This window comes from Sceloporus occidentalis, unplaced genomic scaffold (assembly GCF_023333645.1).
Source record: "Sceloporus occidentalis isolate IW3139 unplaced genomic scaffold, rSceOcc1.0.p SCAF_22, whole genome shotgun sequence".
Taxonomy (NCBI): Eukaryota; Metazoa; Chordata; class Lepidosauria; order Squamata; family Phrynosomatidae; genus Sceloporus; species Sceloporus occidentalis.
Genome location: NW_028317002.1, coordinates 3314835 through 3337001, shown reverse-complemented (window position 1 = coordinate 3337001; position 22167 = coordinate 3314835). Strand labels below are relative to the sequence as shown.

The following is a 22167-nucleotide window of genomic DNA, read 5'->3' as shown; positions in this document are numbered from 1 at the left end:
CTGGAATCTGGGTATGCCTGAGATTGCTGTTAACAATCATAATATATAATTTTTTGTACAATTTTGGTGTGTAACTTACTTTTATTAAAAGTGTGTGGGGGGTCATTTTCAGTTTCGGCTAAGTGAACCCTGAATTTTTGGTTTTGGTCCAGAATTTTCATTTTAGTGCATCCCTAAAATAAATAGAACTATTTTATTTTTACTTATCCAGAATCATGAATTTGTAGTCACAAAACTTTCTAGGCCCAGAAATCAGTGAGAGGAAAAGTAAAGTTTTTGTGTTATTTAATTTTTTTTTAATCTGCATATCTTATTAAAGGCCATATTTTCACGCAGTGAAAAATGAGTGCGGCCCGCACATCGTATACAATTCTGATGAAGTGGCCCACTGCAGAAAAAACTTGGACGCCCCTGCAATATAACATATACTTTATTATATTTTTTTTATATATATATATATATATATATATATATATATACACAATTTAATTTTTTCTTAGCTGTATTTATGTAAGCACTTAGCATATTGCTCTGTAACTCGAAAGTAAACCACCCATTTCTAATCTTTTGCAGAAAAGCAATATTTGATACTCAAGAAGAAGATCCAAATTACAATCCACTTCCAGAAGACAGACCTGGAGGATTTGCCTGGGGTGGGGGGCAATGATAAGAACATCAGCAAGAGTGGTGCCAACAATAAAATGCAGCCATGAAACAAACTCATTTTAAAACATTGTGGAATCTACATTCTCCCTGTTATAAGAGGAACTTGTACAGTTCTCCAGAACAGGAAGCACTTTATAATTCACTTAATGACCCATGGAGACCTTTTCAACTTCCCATCAGTGCCTCTCAGTTGAGGTTTTGCTTGCATTGGTACTTGAACCTTTTGGAGCCAAGAAACTGGAAGAAAATGCTAGTCAACAAGACCATGCATACTTGTTTAATGGTTTTTAAAGGTGTTGTGTGTATTTTTCTTAAGTTCTTTGATACAGAAGATTATGTATGACAGTCTTTAAAAGACATCAAAAACCTCCTATGTGTGTATTTTTTTTTGGCTAATACTCGTTTTAGTTTTAATAATTTAGGCAGACCGCTGCTTGTTTTCCCCTCAAGGAAAATAACATCTGTTAATCTTACTTAAGGAAAATCTGTCCAGAAAGCACATCTAGTGTGGAGTTGAAGATTGTGGCTCTAGTTTTAATGGCATATATGTATCCTCTGTCCCTGCTTTATTCTAGTTTGCTAATTCTTAGCTTTAATATTTAATGCACTAATTAGTTCCATGCTAGTGACCATTTCAACCTTTTAATGCCTTGTTTTGCAAAGCTGGTTGAAACTTTCAAACTAATCACATGAACTCCTTGCCATCTATGGGAATAGTTAAGAATTCTCAGCGTAGTTGGGCATTTTCACTTAATCTCTCACTAGCTAAAGATTGAGAAGATATGGCTGCTGGCTGCTGTTGCCCCGGTTTAGATTTCATCTCCTGGGCTGGAGCTGTCCTTTAACTATCAAGAATATATATAATATATATATATATACACGTTCAAAACGTTACCACAATTTTTTTAATATATATATATGCGGAAACTTTTTGAAAGTCCCTTGTGTATGTACGTGTATATGTACAGCTGAAGTATAAAAGAAAGGAGATGATCAAGCTCATAAATTCCTTTGTATTAGTTCCTTGATTCCATTACACTGAACATTGTAACCTTACAAAAAGGCAAACTACACTCTAACTTATTATAAATGTATCTGGTATGACAATATTAACATAGAGGGAATAGCAGTCACCCACTAAGTGCAAAGGATTACTATCAAAGGGGGCAAGTATTTGCAAGTTGTATGTATACACACCCGGACCCATTGCTTGTTCTGAAGAGCTTGAATTCAAGAGTGGTACTGTGATAGGATGCTACCTTTGCAATAAGTCAGTTTGTAAAATTGCATCCCTGCTAGATATTCCACAGTCAACTGTTAGTGGTATTATTGGAAAGTGGAAGCGTTTAGGAACAGCAGCAACTGAGCCACGAAGTGGAAGTCCACGTAAAGCCACGGAGTGCTGAGGCTCATGGTGCATAAAAGTCACCAACACTCTGCTGGTTCCAAAAAAAAATGTGATGGTAGCTTCATGGAATGGGTTTCATGGCTGCATGCAAGCCTCACAATACCAAGTATAATGCCAAGTGTTGGATCGAGTGGTGTAAACTAGGAGTTATAAAACACTTCTCTGACAGTCTGATGGGGGAGTCTGGGTTTGGCAGATGCCAGGAGAATGTTACCTGCCTGACTGCATAGTGCCAACTGTAGAGTTTGGTGGAGTAGGGATGATGGCCTGGGGCTGTTTTTCAGGGGTTGGGCTAGGTCCATAAATACATGGTTAGTTTGGTGTAGAAGAACTTGACTGGACCACACAGAGCCCTGACCTCAACCCCATCAAACACCTTTGGGATGAACTGGAACAGAGATTTGAGCCAGGGCTTCTCTTTAAACATCTGTGCCGGACCTCACAAATGCTCTACTCGATGAATGTGTAAAAATAATTCCCACAGAAACACTCCAAAATCTCATGGAAAGCCTTTCCAGAGGAATAGAAGCAGTTATAGCTGCAAAGGGGGGATCAACTGCATTTTAATGTCTATGTATGTAGAATGCAATGTCATAAATCCTATTGGTGTAATGGCCAGGTGTCCCAATACGTTTGTCCATATACTGTATGTATATGCAGTGAAACTAGCAGGTGTTTAGAAATTTGTTTTACATAGTTGTATTCACTTCCTGTTTTTAAATGTTTCATTTTGAAAACAAGGTCACAAAACGTGTAGTATGCATATATTTTCTGTTCCACATGGCTAACTGCAATGGGGAAAAGTTGTATTTACAATGAGGTGGCCCCAAGAGATGATGAAGTAGGAGATTCAGAAAGTTGTCCATCACAAAGGTGGGGTTGGCACCTTTTGGTGCGCTGTTTTCTGGACATTCTTTGAAAAGTTGCACTTGGGAGCAAGGAAAGATAATAGCGAAAGGAGATGAGGCAGAACAAGGGAAGTATAAAAGACAAAAGGAGAGGAAATAAGAGAAAAAAAGTGGTCCATGAAGCACTAAATCTGGACTGCCCAGATGAGACCGGGACAGATGCGTATTTGGGAAGTATCTGGGTTTGACTGCTTCCCTGGATCAGTTTCCTTTTTCTATAAGCGATGAGCCATCCTACTTCCCCCACTAGCCTCATCCTAGAAGAGGCAGAGCTCCACGTAGACTTCCCTCCGAAGTTCCCAGTTATGGACAGCTGGCAACCCTGTATACATGGCCAATAATATGCAATATAAACAAGGGAGATTGTCTAAGAGCACTATATATGATGCTAGTTTTTAAGCATAATCCATGTTCTGTGCTTTGTTGTTCTTGGAAGAGGACTTTGCAGACACTTTTCTTATTTGCCTAAGGATGATGTGGATGTGGTCATATTTACTTTGGCAGAAAATGCTTGACAACTAGTTACATCTAGCGTTAAAGACTGTGATGGTATAAAACAAACTACATTTTTTAGAGTTGTGGGATAGAGCATTGTGTTTTGAAGAAATATAAGTAATACAGCTTGGCAACGGGATAAAATAAAATATGACAATTTGGGCATATGTGCCACTGGCCATATGCATTAATCTCCCTATTGTGGCCCATGATCTCACCCGCAAACTACTAGAATGCTATATTCATCAACATTCTGTGAAAGGAATGGACAGCTGGACTCCTGAATTGTGGGACTTTGGGGTTTATCGGGAGGTATGCCTGTAGTTTGATCCTTAGAAAAATAAAATTTAATGGCAGATAACAACCACCGGGCCCATTCAGTCTGCCTATCTTCCTGGATGTAAAGACTAAGACCTTAATTGATGTATGTGCTGCCATATGTAGGACCAATGCCTTAGACCTCTTATCATTTGTTTGCCAGAGGTTTTTTCTTTACATAGGATGTGTGTAAGTGGTTGGGCAATACACTTGGTGTGCATCTACATCTCAATTCCATTTTAATTGACCGCTGGTATAGAGGATAAAGATTACATCATTTTGCACGTCAGCCTGAAAGCTTTTTTATACTTGGCTATCCATATTTATTTTTAACTTTTTTGGTTTTTAGAGGATTTCCCCATAATTATATGTTAGGTTCCATAAAAGTTATATTTTAACTGTGTGATATTCAAGCTGGTGGAAATAGGTATGTTTTGGTTAATCGTGCAGAAAACGATGCAGTCACACGGTGACGTCACTAATCCACCCACCACTTACATCGCTGCCACATTTTATCTGTCCAATCAGCGCAGTGCAGAATGTGTCATTTGTAACCTCGTAGACACTACCCTATGCGGCATAGCAAAAAGGAGGGAAAATAAAACAAACCTGACTTAGGTGATTTGCTTTTCTAGAGCAGCACGAATATTATTAACTGCAACCCCCCGTCCAGTCGCTTGGGCTGATGTAATAAGCCTTATAATTACGCGTTCAGCAGTCGTGCGCCCTCTAGCGTCTGTTTTGCGTTTAGCCGGTCTGTAAACCGGAAGCACGTGTGGCAGAGCTGGGAGGGGGGGGGGGTCCGGTATGATTCCCTCGGGCTGCTGCCTCTTCTGTTGGGGTCACAGCAGTCGTCAAAAAGCCTGAAGAGCATCGAGCCCGGCGAATACTATGTCTCAAGAGACCGATCACCCTCCGGCTAAGAAGTTTAAGCCGGGCTCTCCTCCATTCCACTTCAAACGGAAAGGGGTGATGCAGCCCGGGCCCAAGAAGACCCCGGTGCCCATGGAGCTGCAGCGTCGGAGCCTTCCCATTTACCATGCCCGGGCTCAGCTGATAGGCCAGCTGCGGCAGCAGGACAGCGCGGTGATCATAGGTGAGATACGGGGATAGGAGTGTTTAGCTTAGCATAGAGATAAACGCTGAAGCGGGATCACCCTGGGGTTTATTCACTAAAGGGATTTTACATTGTGGGGTTTTAACTCTTTCACTTCATTATGAAGGGCCAAGACTAGCAGGTTGCTGATCTGCTCCTGTATAATTCAGTGTGTAAGAAGATATTTAGGAAATTATAAGACGACCCCCCCCCCCCCAAATTTTGAATATTTGGGCAAAAAAGAAAAAGCCTGAATAAAAGACTACTCTGTTAGAAAAAAAGTTTTACTAGTAAATATTAATTCACATGTAAACTATTCATATTTAATAAAAACTAGGTTTGAGAAAAAATGCATTTTGTGTTGATTTCCTTTTTTTCCCCCAACCTGCCCCCTATATACCCATCCAGATATCTTTTATCCCCCTATCTGCCCGTCTGCCTCCCTGATATTCCTTTTAACCCCCTATATGCTAGTCTCCCTCCCTGATATTCCTTTAACCCCCTGTATGCCTCCATAAAGCCCTTATACCCACCCATATGCCACTCTTACCCCCCCCCCCCCGACTTACCAGAGCTTCCCTAGACTTCTCCCCGTGCTTCAGATTCCTTTTTCTTGGGAAGACGTATAGGGTTAGTACAGGTGATTGTTTTATGTGTTTTTATTCTTTTACAACTTTATTTTTTCTTTTTTTTAAATATTTTTATTTTCATTTTTTTGCACTGCATTCTAGAAGAGAGTGCACTAAAGTTAGGGATCCCATATGGCGTCTTTTCAGACCTTATGGATCTCTTTTAAAATGGGAAACCCTTGTGATGTCATGATGACATCTCTAGGAGTTTGTTTGTTTTTTCCCCCTATGCTACCAAAGTGCACAGTGCTTATTGTCGCTTTGGATTCCATACTAAACATACATGTGTGTACATGGTACAAATTGGTTCTGTGCAAGTTGAATTACTGATGGCATCTTATCAGAAGTGGTGCTAAAAGTAGCAAACACATTGAGAATGTGTTTATGGGCCTTAGATAAGATATATGGAGGTAAATGTTCGCGTGAGAAGCATAGCTATGTAATAGGAAATGGAAAGAGTTACTGAGGAATTTGATCTGATTCATTGTCTTATTCATCTTAATTCTCCAGGTGAAACTGGCTCGGGCAAGACCACCCAGATCCCACAGTACCTGTATGAAGCGGGCATAGGACGCCAGGGTATCATTGGTGTGACACAGCCTCGCAGAGTTGCTGCTATATCGCTTGCCTCCAGAATCTCAGAGGAGAAGAGAACAGTACTAAGTAAACTGGTAGGTCCCGTCCACCAAGGGCATTTTACTTGCTGTGGTCCTGACTGAGATGCAGATTGTTTGGTTCTAGAGAGGGCAGCGTATAGTATTTTATATATAATATAGAATTATATTCTAGCCAACATGTAATAGTACATTTCAGGATTACTGCTTCCGTGGTCTTGCGTTTTGAGTTGCTGTTTGAAGTGATTGACGTTAGTTATTATATTTGTTAGGTGGGCTACACAGTCCGTTTTGAAGATGTCACATCAGAAGAAACCAAAATAAAGTTCCTCACTGATGGCATGTTGCTCCGTGAGGCAATTGGAGATCCGCTTATGCGCAAGTACAGTGTGATTATTCTGGATGAAGCCCACGAGAGGACAGTACACACCGATGTTCTTTTTGGGGTTGTGAAATCGGCACAAAAGAAACGACAGGAGCTGGGGAAGCAGCCTCTCAAAGTAAGTGCACCATTTGTAATGTTTCAGTTAGGCCAATTAAATGTATTTACCGTATTTGCTCGATTATAAGACAACCCCCCCAAAATCTGAATATTAATTTAGGAAGAAAAGAAAAAGTTTTACTAGTAAATATTAATTCATGTAAACTATTTTTTCATATTTAATAAATATTTTTTGTTTTTATTTCCTTTTGTTTGCCAACCATCCCCCAGTTATGCACATCTGCCTCCAAGATATGCCTTATACCCACCTATATCCCACTCTGCCTCCAGAAATGCCTTATACCCGCTATATGCCACTGTGCCCCATGATATGCCTTTTAACCCCATATGTGCCACTGTGCCCCATGATATGCCTTTTAACCCACTATGTGCAACTCTGGCATATAGGGGGTTAAAATGCATATCATGGAGCAGAGTGGCATATAGGGGGTATACGGCATTTCAGGAGGCAAAGTGGCATATAGAGGGTTAAAAGGCATTCTGGAGGCAGAGTGGCATATAGGGGATATAAGGTATTTCTAGAGATAGAGTGGCATTAAGGGGGTTAAAAGGCATATCATGGGGCACTCTGCCTACAGAAATGCCCTATGCCCCCCACATTTAACACTCCCCCCTACTTACTAGTGCTTCCTACTCCTTGGTGTCTAGTGGGGGCAGCAGGTGGACGTTTGTGCGATTCGCATAGGCAACTCTCCTCTGGCAGCAGGGGAAAGTATGCACGCTCGGTGGAAGTACCGGCAGCAGCGGCTGTTACCAGACAGGGGGATCTGGGTCCCCTGCAGCGCTGCGGGGGATCTGGATCTTAGTCTCATAGCATTTGCTCTGAAAAAAACCTTGTCTTATACTCGAACAAATACGGTAAATGTATTTGTTTTACGTTGTGTGGAAAAGGCAATATTGTTTTTTTTAAATACATACATGAAGAGGGGTAAGAAAGTAATCATCAGGTGTATAGAAGTAATGAATGTTGATGACCTTAATCCCTGATTGGATTTTTTTTTTTAATTTAAATATTTAAAATAGTTATAATACATTTTCTCTTATTACTGGCAGGTAATTATCATGTCTGCAACAATGGATGTGGACCTATTTTCCCAGTACTTTAATGGAGCTCCAGTTCTTTACCTGGAAGGCAGGCAGCATCCTATCCAGGTGTTCTACACCAAACAACCTCAAAGTGATTACCTCCAAGCTGCACTGGTCACAGTGTTCCAGATCCACCAGGTATTGATGGTTGTTTGAGCAGTTACTTAAAATAACATATGTATGCCTTCCCAAGATGTGGTTACCGCAGGTGAAGTTTCTGTAATCAATGCTAACTAAGAAAGCCTGCATGGATATGAAAATGGAAGCTGTGTACTAAGATTCCCTTTGTTGCATTGTACCACATTATGCCAGGGGCGATGAACTGCTGAAGTCATAATAATTTCCTCAGCTGATCTCCTTTCGTTTGGGCCAATCAACAAGTTCCTTAATCATATACATTGACTGATGCAAACACATTAGATATTAAGGCTACGTCAATGTCATTCCCAGGAGCATGCTAAAGGCATATATGCTACCGGAAATGACAATTAAAAAGGAATATAGATATGGGCGCAATATTTCCTCTTTACAATTATATACAATATTCAGAGGGACACCATACTTTGGATGTCATCAGTATCTTGTGTGTGTTTTTAATTACAGTTCTTAACGTTTGTTATAGTGGTGAAACTAATTGTGTTTTTTTTTATCCTTCCAGGAGGCACCAACATCTCATGATATCTTAGTGTTTCTCACTGGTCAGGAAGAGATTGAAGCAATGACCAAAACATGTAGAGATATAGCAAAGCACCTACCGGATGGGTGCTCACAGATGGTCGTGATACCTCTGTATGCCTCTTTACCCCACTCTCAGCAAATGCGAGTATTTCAGAGTGCACCAAAGGTAAAGTGTTTGTTTTATTTAAAAAAATAAATAAAAAAAATGGTACTCCAATCCAGAACTGAGCCATAGAGCATGGTCACAATGAAGTGTGATCTGAGTTGCCTCTTTTTATATTTTTTCCCGGCGTATAGTGGCAGTACCGTGGGGCTTGCTCTCTTCCCCGGGACAAACACTAAAAAAGAGCTCCCCCCCCCCCTTACCCTATAACTCCACGTACCGGCAATCAGCATTCAGTTCTTTTTTGTCCCGCAGGGACGAGCACTGGGGATTCTGCTCCATTCTTCTGCTTCGGCAGCTTGGATCCGGATCGGCCGGCACACGGGTTGTGTGCGGCGAAAGGGGGTTCCTGCAAGTCTGTTCGCTCCCCGGGTGGGAGCTAGGCTGATCTTTGCAGCACCGCGTTACAGAGTGAATCTGTAGCGGTGATTTCTTTCAAGCAGGGGAGGAGCATGCGCAGTACAGTGGAACGCACGCCCGGGTGGCTATGCGTTCCACTGATGATCCGGCCGTGCTGCAGCGCATGCGCGACTCGGATCATCCGATTTTTGGCGCCAAATTCAAAATTTGGCTGCCTATTTATGCTGTGCAAACCTGTCTGACCACAAGAGTGTGTGTCAGGACAGGTTTCCGTGTTGTCTGAACCCCCACACGGTTTTTGGTGATCTTTTTATTGATACACCAAAAAATATGGGAACCCCTTCATCTCCAGAGAAGGATAAAAGTCGTTCGGCTCCTCCCTAAAAGGCTTCATGCATGTCTAAACATTTGGCTTGCCTTGTATGTTACTCCTCTCCCAGACGGCTACAGGAGGAAGACATGCCAGCAGTGTTTAGCAGATATCCGGGCAAAATATTTTGTCTCAAACATTTCAAGCATTTAAGGAGGCTGCCAAACCAATGGTGCACGACAAGCCAAGTAAGAAACGCAAGAGAGCGAAGTTCATCCACATCAGAGTTGTCATCTGGGGAATGTTCGTGTTCATCTATGGATGTGTCCAGTTCTGAAGGTTCAGAGTCTGAATCCGGTTTTACTTCGCAAGAACTGGGGAAATTTGTTAAAGAAGTAAACCAGATATTGTTGAATCCAGAAGCTAAGTAAAAAGGGTTTTCCAATTTTGCCTCACCTAATGGAATTTGCACAGCGTGAGTGGAAACATCCAAGTAATGTGCGTTTGTTTCTAAACACTTTTAAACATATTTTCAAGCTTCAAGATGACATCATGTGGGAAGAGCTTCCTAAAGTTGATGTCCAGATTGCTCAGTTGTCTAAGAAAACTACGTTGCCAATCGGAGAGGTTTCCGGCCTAAAAGACTGCTAATAGAAGAATCTTCCAAGCATCAGGTCATCAAAGCAAAGCAGCATCAGCTGGAGCAGCAGTAACGAGAGCTCAAGGCTTATGGCTCCAGAAACTGGAAGACCACGTTCTGGAGGATGCAGATAAGGATCTTTTCGCAACTTTTGGAATTCTTGATGTCAAGCCTACATGGAACCGCAGGTATCCCTATAATAGGCAGAGATATTCCACGCTGTAGGATAGATCTTCCTTTCGGTAAGAAAATAAAGATTCCAGATTTCACCCTTAAGCAGCTAGACAAGATAGGGCGAGACGGTTTTGACAGTGGGAGGTCGCCTTCAGACTACCAGCAACCCATGGATCCGTCAGATTATATCAGAAGGCTACACCATAAGATTTTCCAGGTCTCCGCGCAATTGTTTCCTAGTATCCTCTTACCCAGCGTTGAACCATAATGCAGGGTGTATTATGGCAACATCTAAACTCCTCGATCAGGGAGTTATAGAAAACGTTCCAAAGATACAGCTATTTCAGGGAGTTTACTCTCGCTTGTTCCTGGTCCCATAGCCGGGGGGGGGGGGGCACTTTTCCTCCTGTACTGGATCTGAAGTCCGTCAACCAATATATTCCATATCAACACTTCCGTGTGGAAACCATCTCTTTGGTTACTCACATAATTCAGAGAGGAGATTATGTGGCTTCCTTAGACCTACAAGACGCTTACCTGCATGTGCCAATAGCAGTAGAGTCAAGGAGATTTCTGAGACTTGCAGTGAAGACAAGCAAAGGTTTACATCGCTTTCAGTTCAAGGCGCTACCCTTCGGCCTATCAATTGCTCCAAGAGTCTTCACCAAGATTCTCACTCCATTGGCGGCAGAACTGAGATTGAGGGGAATAGCTGTGGTTCCATATCTGGACGACTGGCTGATAAAAGCTTCATCCGCTGCACAACTTTTAACAGATCTTCAAGTGATGATCACTCTTCTCAAAGAACACGGCTGGCTTCTGAATGTAGCCAATTCACACTTAAACCCAACCTCAGAGATCAAGTTTCTGGGGTTTTGGGTAAACTCAAGATCTCTACGCCTCTATCTTCTAATAGACAAGGCCATATGCATTCGGCTAAGTGTCGCCGAGCTACAAGCGTATCCTCTCTGCTCTATCAGAAGGGTAATGAGCATTTTGGGATTTATGACTTCCACCATGCCGGCGATAGCCTGGGCACAAGCAAGAATGAGGCCTCTGCTATGGCACTTTCTGTCACACTGGTCCAGGACCGACGAAGACACACAAGAACATTCTGATATCTCAGGACGTACTTCAAAAACTAGAGTGGTGGAAGGTCAAAAGAAATTTGACAAGCGGGCTGTCATTCCAGCCCAAGCAGTGGCTGATTATGCAAAGTTTATGCACCAAAATCATGCTATGGGCACATGAAAATCTAGAAGCTATCTCTGCGGTCCACATCAGAAGTCAGAACAATGTTCTGGCAGACGATCTCAGCAGCAACAGATGTTCTCAAGCAGAATGGTCCCTTCATCCGACTATTTTTCAAGGGTTGGTGGCAATAGTAGACTTGCCAGAAGTGGATCTCATGGCGACAAGACTGAATCGGAAAGTCCCTCTTTTTGCCTCTCTATACAGGATGGTCTGGAGATCAAGTGGCGATTCAACCTGGCATACATCTTTCCTCCGGTGTCTATGATTCCTCGAGTCTTGCTCAAAGTCAAGATGGACAAGGCAAAAGTACTGGCAGTTATCCCGTTCTTGCCAAACCGGAGCTGGTTTTCCGACCTTTGCCAGCTTCCGGTAACATATGGGGAACTTCCGTTGTCCGCAGACATCTTGGAGTCGAAGGGAATTCCAGTCCACACCCTTCAAATGTTCAGATTGACGGCTTGGTTGCTGCAAGGCTGATCATGAAATATCAAGGTATAGACCAAGTTATGACTAATCTCCTCTTGGGATTAGTAAGACTATCTACATGAATAATTTATCTAAGAACCTGTACGAAATTTCTTGAATGGTGTCAGTCTCAGGGCCTGCAGTCTTCTCCTCCACTCATTCCGGTCATTCTGCGCTTTTTACACGCGGGATTTAAAGCGGGCCTCAAGGTTGCAACATTTAAAAGGGCAGGTGTCTGCTCTTCGTCATTTTCTGCTTCTCAATCTGGTGTCGGATCGTTTCATTCGGAGATTTTTTGAGGCCATCACGATTAAGAGACCTCCTGTTAGATAGTTTTTTCCACCGTGAGATCTTACCGTTCTGCTCAAGGCTCTGTGCTCGACTCCGTTTGAGCCTCTCCAAGAGGTTTCACTTAATTTCCTCTCCCTGTAGGCAGCATTTTTAGTAGCTATCACATAAGCACGACGGATTGAGGAACTCCAGGCTCTCTCAGCCTCAAAAGGTTTTTCTCATCTTTCATCAAGACGAAGTAGTTATGTATCCTAGGCCGTCATTCCTGCCTACAGTCTTATCTCAAGCTAATGTTAGCCAAACTTTAGTCCTGCCAACATTTTCTCCAAACCCTATGACACCAGAAGAAAGTGACTGGCACTGTCTAGATGTTAAGGGAGCTCTTACCATATATTTGGGGTGTACCGCTTCCTTTCGTTCATCTGACCATCTATTCCTTCAGTTCCATGGAAGATCTTCAGGTCAAGCTGGATCTAAATCTACCCTGGCCAGATGGCTCACATGCCATCCGGCTGGCATATACTCCTGTGGTGCGACTATTCCGCCTCCGATTTAAGGCTCACTCCACATGATCCTTCTCTGTCTCTTGGCCCTCCAGGTCTTCAGTCTCTCCGGAGGAGATTTGTAAAGCAGCAGCGTGATCCTCATGGAACATTACAGACTGGACATTCGGCAGCTGAGTTTGGATGTCAAGTCCTGCACGCTGTTAAGATCTACCTCCCTCCCTTTTTTGGGGGGGGGTCTTGCTACATCCCAATGGTACTGCCACTATTCTCTTTTCCCAAGTATAGGAGCAGTACAGGTTTCCCTCCCTAATTTCGTTATAAAGATAATGTTTTTCCATCCTTTGGTCCTCTTGTTATTAACTGAATGCTGATCGCCGGTACGTGCAGTTATAGGGTAAGGGGGGGGTGGAGCTTAACCCCTTCTATCTTTTTTAGTGTTTGTCCCGGGGAAGAGAGCAAGCCCCACGGTACTGCCACTATACTTGGGAAAAGAGAATTTAAGGTGAGTAAAATTACTGGTTTTTCTCTCTCTCTTCAGGATCATCGCAAGGTTATCCTTTCCACCAACATCGCAGAAACGTCCATTACCATACCAGGAATCAAGTATGTGGTAGACACAGGCATGGTTAAAGCAAAGAAATACAACCCAGGTAGCACATACTCAAATGTCTCTATGTGTGAGTCTTGTTTTAGCAAGGAGGATACATTCTCATTGTCTTATCTCAAAATGTTTTTGTCTTGTCCACACGTCTACAGTGGCGTCTCCAGATTTCATATTTAGGTGGGGCACATGGGGGGGCCAATTATAAAACGCTACATATACATAATATATATATATATATATATATATATATATATATATATAAATAATGTGTGTGTGTATATATATGTGTTAGACATACATTTTTAACTACATAATCTGTACTTATCTCTTTGAAGTAAAGACCTTGATTGAAATATGGTTTAACATTAACAGCTGAACTGGCAGTTGTTTTTCATTCTTTATTAGACCATGCTGCCGATTATATATAAATATTGGCCTCTGCTGCAAATATATATAAATACATATTAGACCCTGCTGCCAATATATTTAATATTGAAAGAAATTGGGCCCCATTTCTTTGGGCCCTGCTCCATGCGCCCTAGCATGCAAGCACTCCCTCCGCTTTTACCAAAAAAAAAATTTCCCTCCTCCTGACCCTACTGTGACATTGAGAGGTCCTCTCCCCTGTACTCATCCCCAGAGTCCCTTTGTCTCTCACTCACTAAGCCATACCTCTCCTTCAGTTAATCCCTGCAGTTCAGGTATAGATCAAATAAACACATATCAAAAGCACATGCATGTATAGATCAACTGAATACGACAAAAAACTCTATTTGCAGGTATACACAAATAATGTATGGACATGGCATACCAGGTATAGATCAACTGAATACACAAACCGAGCATTGCAGTTATAGATCAACTGGAAATCACATGTAAACTCAGCACTGAGGGTATAGATCAAATAAACAATACATGAAAACAGTTTTGCTTTGCAGATATCCATCAACTGAATAAGACAAACAAGCCCTGTATTTGCAGTTATACATAATGTATGGAAACATAGCATAGCAGATATAGATCAACAGAATAACACAAAAAACAGCTTTGCAGATATAGATCAATTGGAATTCAAACAAAACCTTTGGCATTAAAGGTATAGATTAAACTCCCTAAACTTCAGGCATAGATCACAGGTTTCACACCCCAAAGCTAGCCCTGGCATACACACTGCCCACATAGAACCTGACCAGCATGCAGATAACACACATAGGATTTGCAATCTTTGTCTCCAAACGGCCCAGCATATGACATCTTTGTCCCCAAACAGCCCACCCTTTGCCACCTTTTATCCCATAAACACCCTGCACGTGTCATCTTTGCCTTTCCATAAATCAATTATTATTACATCTATTATACACACAGATGCTTTTACAGTCACTCACTAATTCACACAATCATTAATTCTCACTCTTTCACACAATTTAGTTACACATATTTATTAATGCATTCTCACAAATTAATTTTTTCACTCATTTACACAATTCATACACAAATTAATTTGTTCATTCTCTCATTCCGACTGACTTTATTTCAATATTCTTATTACCCTCTTTTCTCACTATCTACCCTCTCCCTCTCCGCCATTTTGAATTCACTTTCCTTCGGATGTCCTGTGATGGGAGCCGCGAGCTTCTGTCTTCGGTATCTTTGTCGCGGTGCGCGCTGCTCCACTTCTGAGCGCCGGCATATGAAGTCATATTCCGACACTCAGCATGAAACGCCGGCACTGTGACGAAGACACTGAAGACAGAAGCCTCGCCGAGGAGAGTAAGGGGCGCAGAGCGGTTGCTGAAAACTTGAGCGACCCTCTTCCTCCAGGCTGCAAAAAAAAAAAACGGGGCCATGGCCCCTGTGGTTTTGGTTTCTCTAGTAGTAGCTATAGAGGTCCCAAAGCATGGTACATACAGTCCATTCAATAATATCCATTAAAGATAGAAATTACCTTTTGAGCTTGTGTGCTTTTTACAAAGTCTATTTTTATGATTATTAATGACACGCCACATTAATAGTACTTGGCTAAAAAAAAGCAATTGCATTTACTGCTAAACATGGTGCTTTTGTTAATTACACATACCCTTACAGAAAGTGGCCTTGAGGTATTGGCTGTACAGCGAATATCGAAAGCCCAAGCCTGGCAACGCACAGGGAGAGCTGGGAGAGAGGACAGCGGTATATGTTACAGACTCTACACAGAGGACGAGTTTGAAAAGCTTGAGAAAATGACTGTGCCTGAGATACAGAGGTAAGCGGTCCTGTAATAAGGTTGAGTTACACTTTGGCTACTATGGTTTGTTGTGCAACTCTCCACCATTTGATGCTGTTATGTATTTTTATTTTTTTTTTGCTTTGCAGGTGTAATTTGGCCAGTGTGATGCTACAGCTTCTGGTACTGAGAGTTCCAAATATCCTCACATTTGACTTTATGTCCAAGCCCTCCCCAGGTGGGTAAATAACAGAGTATTATAAAGTACTCAGTGGCGACTCTAGAAACAATATATAGGGGGGGCACACAAGATACCACAGTCAAACTGGGGGGGCATTAATAATTTCCACCATTAAATCATACCACTGAAAAAACACACACATATATATATATATATATATATAATTGCCAAAAGTAATGTGCTATGGAATGATACTTTTGTTATTGGCCAATACAATACTTGTACATTCAACATGGGAAGCCTGAAGCCACAATTTAGTAAGACTAATCCTTGAAATCTTTTAAACAACACAATACCTTAACTTTTGCACTAAATGATTTCAGGGCCTAATATTAGATCCTGCTGCTGATATATATATATTAGCCCCTGCTGCCGATATATATATATTAATATTAGTCCCTGCTGCCGAGATATATATATATATATATATATATATATATAATATATATATATAAATATTAGACCCTGCTGCCGATAGCAGGTATAGATCAACACATTAACACACAAACCCAGCTTTGCATGTATAGATTAATTGAAATTCACTTCTGATCTCAGCACTGAAGGTATATATCAAATAAACTGAATCAGACATACAAATCCTGTATTTGCAGGTATACAATAATAATATATGAAATGTAGCATTGCAGGTATAGATCAAATAAATACATGGAAACAGCATTGCAGGTATTAATCAACTGAACAAGACATACAAACCCTGTATTTGCAGGTATACATAAATAATGTATGGAAACATAGCATAGCAGATATGGATCTACAGAAGAACACACAAACCCAGCTTTGCAGGTACAGATCAATTGGAATTCACATAAAAACACGGCATTAAAGGTATATTTAAAACCCCTAAATTACAGGGATAGATCACAGGTTGCACACCCCAACCACGCTGCCCACATAGAACCTGGTCAGCACCCAGATAACACACATAAGATTTGCCATCTTTGTCCCATATATACCCTGCCTGTGCCATCTTGGTCCCCAAGGCTCAAACATCCTGCTAGTGCCATCTTTGCCCTTACACAATTATACATCTATGATACACACAAACACATTAACTCATGCTCTCCCTCATTCAGACAACTCATCCACATATTAACTCATGCTCTCCCTCATTCAGACAAATCATCCACATATTAACTCATGCTCTCCCTCATTCAGACAATTCATCCACATATTAACTCATGCTCTCCCTCATTCAGGCAATTCATCCATTTCAAGAAACTACACCCCTTGGAGCTTCAAATGAGGGGCTACATGTATTTCTAGGACAAAAGTTGAGTGCGCAAATAATGATGGAATATGTCGCTTTGGCTAGAAAATGTTTTTTCTAACCATAGCGACATGTTCATTTTTGTCTTGCGCACTCCAGGTTTGTACTAGAAACACATGCAACCCCTCATTTGATGCGCCAAGGGATGTCGTTTTTGCAAATGTGTACTTTTTGTGCCATAATTTAACTTCCTACGTGAGCACTAATGCCACGTCAAGGCTTTAACCCTAATTACTGACCATTCACACGCCTTTCACATCTCCATTCACTCGCAGAAGCACACACCATTCTTTCCCGTTACAATCCCAAAGAAATGATGGTAAAGGGAGAAAAAAAAATCACTTTTACAGCAAAAATAAGTCTTGCAGTAAAAATGCAAGGCGCTCCAGGGATGAGGTGGTTACTCACGTACCGCACGGGCTAAATGGCTGATTTTAATAATATTTGCAGTTCATCAGGATTTCAAAAATTGCCTCCCTCTACCGTTGGCTAAATTTAACCCCATGATCAAAGGCATAATAGGATTTAAAATTAGTATCGGCCATTTCTAAAAAGGGAATGTAACTTTTTATAGCTATATGATCACTGTGGTAACATTGGCTACCACAGTGATCATTAAGCTAGAATACTTAAACTTTTTTTTTTTTAAAGTTAAACTACTTTGTTTAAATAATTTAATTTTGGGGGTCTCTAGGCAATTTTTATCTTTTTTTATCTGCCTTTAAGTGACCCCCAAATCCATTTTTTTTAAAATTTTTATTTTTTTAACTTAATATTTGTATACAATCTATATACCGTTGGAAAGGTGAGGCGATTACCTTTCCAACGGTATATGTTGGGGGTGTGTAGCTGCTTAGATGCCTGAGATACAGGCATCTAAGCAGCATGCCCCCATACCTCTTTAACTGACAATTGTCAGTTGTTAATAAAGTTGCGCGGTGACGTCATCGCGTCATTGCGCGAGACGGCACCGGGCGGATCGGGTGGCCCCGGTGATGCCCTTCAGTTTGAGGGGCAGATCACCGGGGTAGGTGATTGCCCCCCCTTTGCCCCCCTGTAGCGACGCCACTGAAAGTACTTGTTTATTTGGCATTTTTGTGATACACTGTACTAGGCACTCTCGGTCAGTAGCAATGTGATATTTGTTGGTGCCTAGGGTATTTCATGCATGGCATGAACAGTAATGGGAGAATACACTTATTCTACTGGGCCCTGGTCATTCACCTAACCTGTGTTTGTATTGTAAGAGTCTTTGCATATTGTAATATCAGTGCTGATGTGTTAGTAGACAGACCGAAATCAGCTGGTAGTACCATTACTGTAACATAATAGTTATTACTTACCTTATTTCTCCTTTGTTTATTTGCATCACCACTCTGATCTATGTTCAATATAAATATTTTGATGTCTTGAAAGTGAGGTAGTAAGTGTTAGAAAAATGCTTATGTTATCGTAAATATTATTCCTGACAAAGACACAAGAAAGCAGGGAATGTCTAGTCTATGATATATGCACGAGTTCCCGCCAACACGTCTACTCTGTTGTTCTATATATATGTGCAAAGGGTCAAGTCTAGGCCATTCTTAATTATGCAGCTTAAAGAGATGTAACTTACTTGAAAAGTAACCAATCATAATGATGCATGCTATTAGAAGTAGATAAGAGGTTATATAAACCCTGTAATTCAAACATGTAATTAGACAACGCTTCGACTTTTGTGTGTTGTGTGCCTTGTCTCGATTATGCACATGATCTAAATAAAGGAAAACTCTTTCTGAGGAGAATTTGACCATTAATTCAACCAACAGTAAGATAATTTTTTTTTTTTTTTTTTGGATTGGTGCAGTTCCTAGAAATCTAGGATAACGTTAACTTGGAAAGTGGAGCTAGTTATTTATTCTTTGAAAGACCTGCTACTTCATGTATGTTTGTCTGGGTTTACATTCATTATGATAAACTTAAGGCAAACTTTTGGGACACAGAGTACTAAATCCTGAGCAGTAACAATATAAATAATTAAATGTTTTGGGTTTTTTTGAGATTGCTGCTTATTTAGCACTTTGCCCTATGAAGTGATATTGGTTTTCCTATTAATACAGCTTTGAGACAGATGATATTGGCCTCAAACCAGACTCAATAACTTGTCGTGTGAAATAAATGCTCTGTTAATGATCCATGGAATCCTGCTTTCTATGTTAGACTCTATACAGGCTGCTATCGAGCAGCTGGATCTGTTGGGTGCAGTGGAGAGGAAAGAGGACCAAATTACCCTAACACCACTGGGAAGAAAAATGGCTGCTTTTCCTCTGGAGCCCAAATTTTCAAAGGTAATAGTGTAGTCTTAATTGTTCCAACATTTATGGTAATCAAAAAACTGTTGAATAGCACATATAAAGTTGATATAAAATCTTGATTTCCTTGTAGACTATCCTCATTTCCCCGAAATTCCACTGTACTGAAGAGATCCTGACTATTGTGTCTCTGCTGTCTGTGGACAGCGTTCTCCACAACCCACCTGCTAAGCGGGATGAGGTACAGGCATCCAGGAAGAAATTCATCTCTAGTGAGGGTGACCATATCAGTTTGCTTAATATCTATCGCGCCTTTAAGAATTTGGGTAAAAATAAGGTGAGTCTGTGCTGTTGCGCATACTTTTGGGGTTTTTTCTTGCTTGACCTATCAAATAAAGTATAAAACGTAATCATTTGGCTTTTAATATGTTGGTTTGTTCCCCTATACATAATATCATCCATTTAGTATGGATATTTTAAATTGTACAATAAGTACTATAAAAGTATGGAATTCACTGCCAAGGAAGGTGGCATTATCAAATACATTAGATGTCTTCAAAAGGGGTCTGGATATATATTTTTTAGAAAGGCATGCCATACAGGGCTGTAAATAGAATTAATATTTTAGAGCTTTTTGGTCCAAGGAGAAATCTGATGTCGGAATTCTAAGTATCTTAATTAAGGTTTTTTATTTTGCCTTCTTTTGGATGAAGAGTAGGTAGGTTAGGTAGAAGGGTTGAACTTGATGGACTTGGGTCTTTTTTCAACCTTATGTACTATGTAACAAGAACTAATAAAAATGTACCTGTGTTTATTATGGCTTCCTGTTTATAGGAATGGTGCAGAGAAAACTTCATCAATGCCAGGAATATGCTGTTGGTTTCAGAGGTCCGTTCCCAGCTGAGGGACATTTGTATTAAGGTATGTCTGAACATGTCTGATAACTTTATATGAAAATGAGGGTTACTAGATTTTCTTTGAAATAGTCTTGCTTTTGTTGAATATACTAAAAAAGGATAGGTGTACAAAAAGATGCATCACATACACCTTTTGATCGTCCATATATATCGCTGAAACTTTCATTTTCAATGTCAAACAATTTTTTCACTCTTATGGTATTTTTTTATTATTTTTATCAGCTCTCAATGCCCATTGAGTCCTCAAGAACAGACACCCGGAATATTCGACAATGCTTGGCCCACGGACTGTTCATGAATTCTGCCGAGCTGCAGCCCGATGGAACGTACACCACGGTGGACACACACCAACCAGTAGCCATCCATCCTTCTTCTGTCCTCTTCCACTGCAAGCCAGCCTGTGTCATTTACAATGAACTCCTGCACACTTCAAAATGTTACATGAGAGACCTGTGTGTTGTGGATACGGACTGGTTATTTGAGAGTGCGCCAGAATATTTCAGGCGGAAGTTAAAAACGGTCAAGTCCTGAATTTGATTTCAGTTTTAGTTTAATTATGACAACTCCAGGCCAGTCCTGCTTATGTTCGGCTGTCTGCTTATTTGTTAAAAATACACACGTTTGTGACAAGCATGTGTGTCATTCTTATTGGTAACAATAATATGGAGATTTTGAGGATCAAATGCTTGACCTGTTATATTCAGTTTAGAATGTGTTTTTTTTTTTTGTTTTTTTGGGGGGTTTTTTTTGCAGCTAGACATCCCTTCTTCCAGTAACTCCAATATTTCCTTATAATGAGAGAAATAGCTGAAACCACCAAACCAATCGAGTTAACCCAAAATGGTGTTATATGGATCTTAACAGCCATGGAAGCGGATCAATGCAGGACCTATCTTTTATAATCAAAGTCTTTAAAAGCCGTTGTGAATAGGGCACGCTAGCATTGACTGTTTATAAAACCAACAGTTGGAGCAGTTCTGACATGGGGAGCAAAATTGGCCATTGGTCAGAAGATTCCATTGGTTTATGGGGAGATCGCTTTATGTTCAAACTTTTCACCAGAACTGGAAGAGTACAGATTTGGGGCCATACATAGCCTATTGTCTGTTGAAGCTAGCCCTTTGGGCCTGCTCTTGGACTATGCTGTACTCTACCACTCATCTGGCTTAGTAGAAGAAAATGGTACATCTACATGTGTATATGTTTTAAGTAGCAGCTTGTTAGCAATATATAATTAATACAGATCACAGTCTGCTGTAATGGCATCCTTGCAGATCCAGATCCAAGCTTCATGTTGGGCTTAAGGTGGCTGCTGCTGTGTCCAGGATAAAGCATTTGTACAATGTCACTGTATGGGAAAATAAATCTGTGTAACATGCCCTTACTACTTGTTTGGTGAATGAAGAATTTGAAATATTGTTTTTCATAATTAAAACAAAAAGCATTAGTGCCCATGTATTGCTCTGTGGCAAATGATATATGCTTTACATACTGCTTAAAGTCTGTAAATACTGAAAGCTGAAAAGTTTGACAATTGCATTATATATATATATATATATATATATATATATATATATATATATATTTTCTAACCATGGCCATCTGAATATTTGAAGGCAATGTTTTTAAAATTAGAAACCACTTTTATTATTACCGTATTTTTTAATATTGTTTTAGGAGAAATGGAAGATTTATATTAAGGGTTGTGTGCCTTCTAAATGTGTAAAAGCTGGCTCAGGGAGCAGTACCGGTTTATAGTATCCTAAAAAATAAATACAAAATGAGTAATACTTTTTCTAAATGGTATATATAAGCTTTTGTTAATCACAATAATATCATATAACCCCACCAACAAGCCATGTGCAATAACTATCCCCTTACTATGGGTGCTATTCCAAGACTGGTTTACATGTCATATCAGTAGCATATGTACATAGAAAGCTAATAATTCAACTCTGAATTATGTTGTGTACAGTTTTGTGGATGATAACTTTAATAAGTAGGGTAGTCCAAACCCTATCGCAGTTATCTTGCCAGCTGTGCTGATATGGTATCTA

At 40.5% G+C, this 22167-nt stretch overlaps 1 protein-coding gene across 1 annotated transcript; it reads left to right on the top strand.

The window, feature by feature from the left end:
• Nucleotides 1-4686: 4686 nt before the first annotated feature.
• On the top strand, nucleotides 4687-20641 carry LOC149300893 (ATP-dependent RNA helicase DHX33-like). The gene is made up of 12 exons (XM_089484531.1): nucleotides 4687-4891; nucleotides 6031-6191; nucleotides 6407-6634; nucleotides 7690-7860; nucleotides 8381-8566; nucleotides 13102-13213; nucleotides 15253-15412; nucleotides 15523-15611; nucleotides 19102-19229; nucleotides 19327-19530; nucleotides 20028-20114; nucleotides 20333-20641. Exons 1-12 carry the CDS (start codon nucleotides 4687-4689, stop codon nucleotides 20639-20641), a joined length of 2040 nt encoding a protein of 679 aa, XP_089340657.1.
• The last annotated feature ends 1526 nt before the right edge of the window (nucleotides 20642-22167 follow it).

Coding starts and splice junctions, on each gene's coding strand:
- LOC149300893 (XM_089484531.1), top strand. CDS start 4,687: ATGTCTCAAGAGACCGATCACCCTCCGGCTAAGAAGTTTAAGCCGGGC. Junction 6,635..7,689: donor TGGGGAAGCAGCCTCTCAAA/GTAAGTGCACCA, acceptor TATTACTGGCAG/GTAATTATCATGTCTGCAAC. Junction 15,413..15,522: donor ACTGTGCCTGAGATACAGAG/GTAAGCGGTCCT, acceptor TTTGCTTTGCAG/GTGTAATTTGGCCAGTGTGA.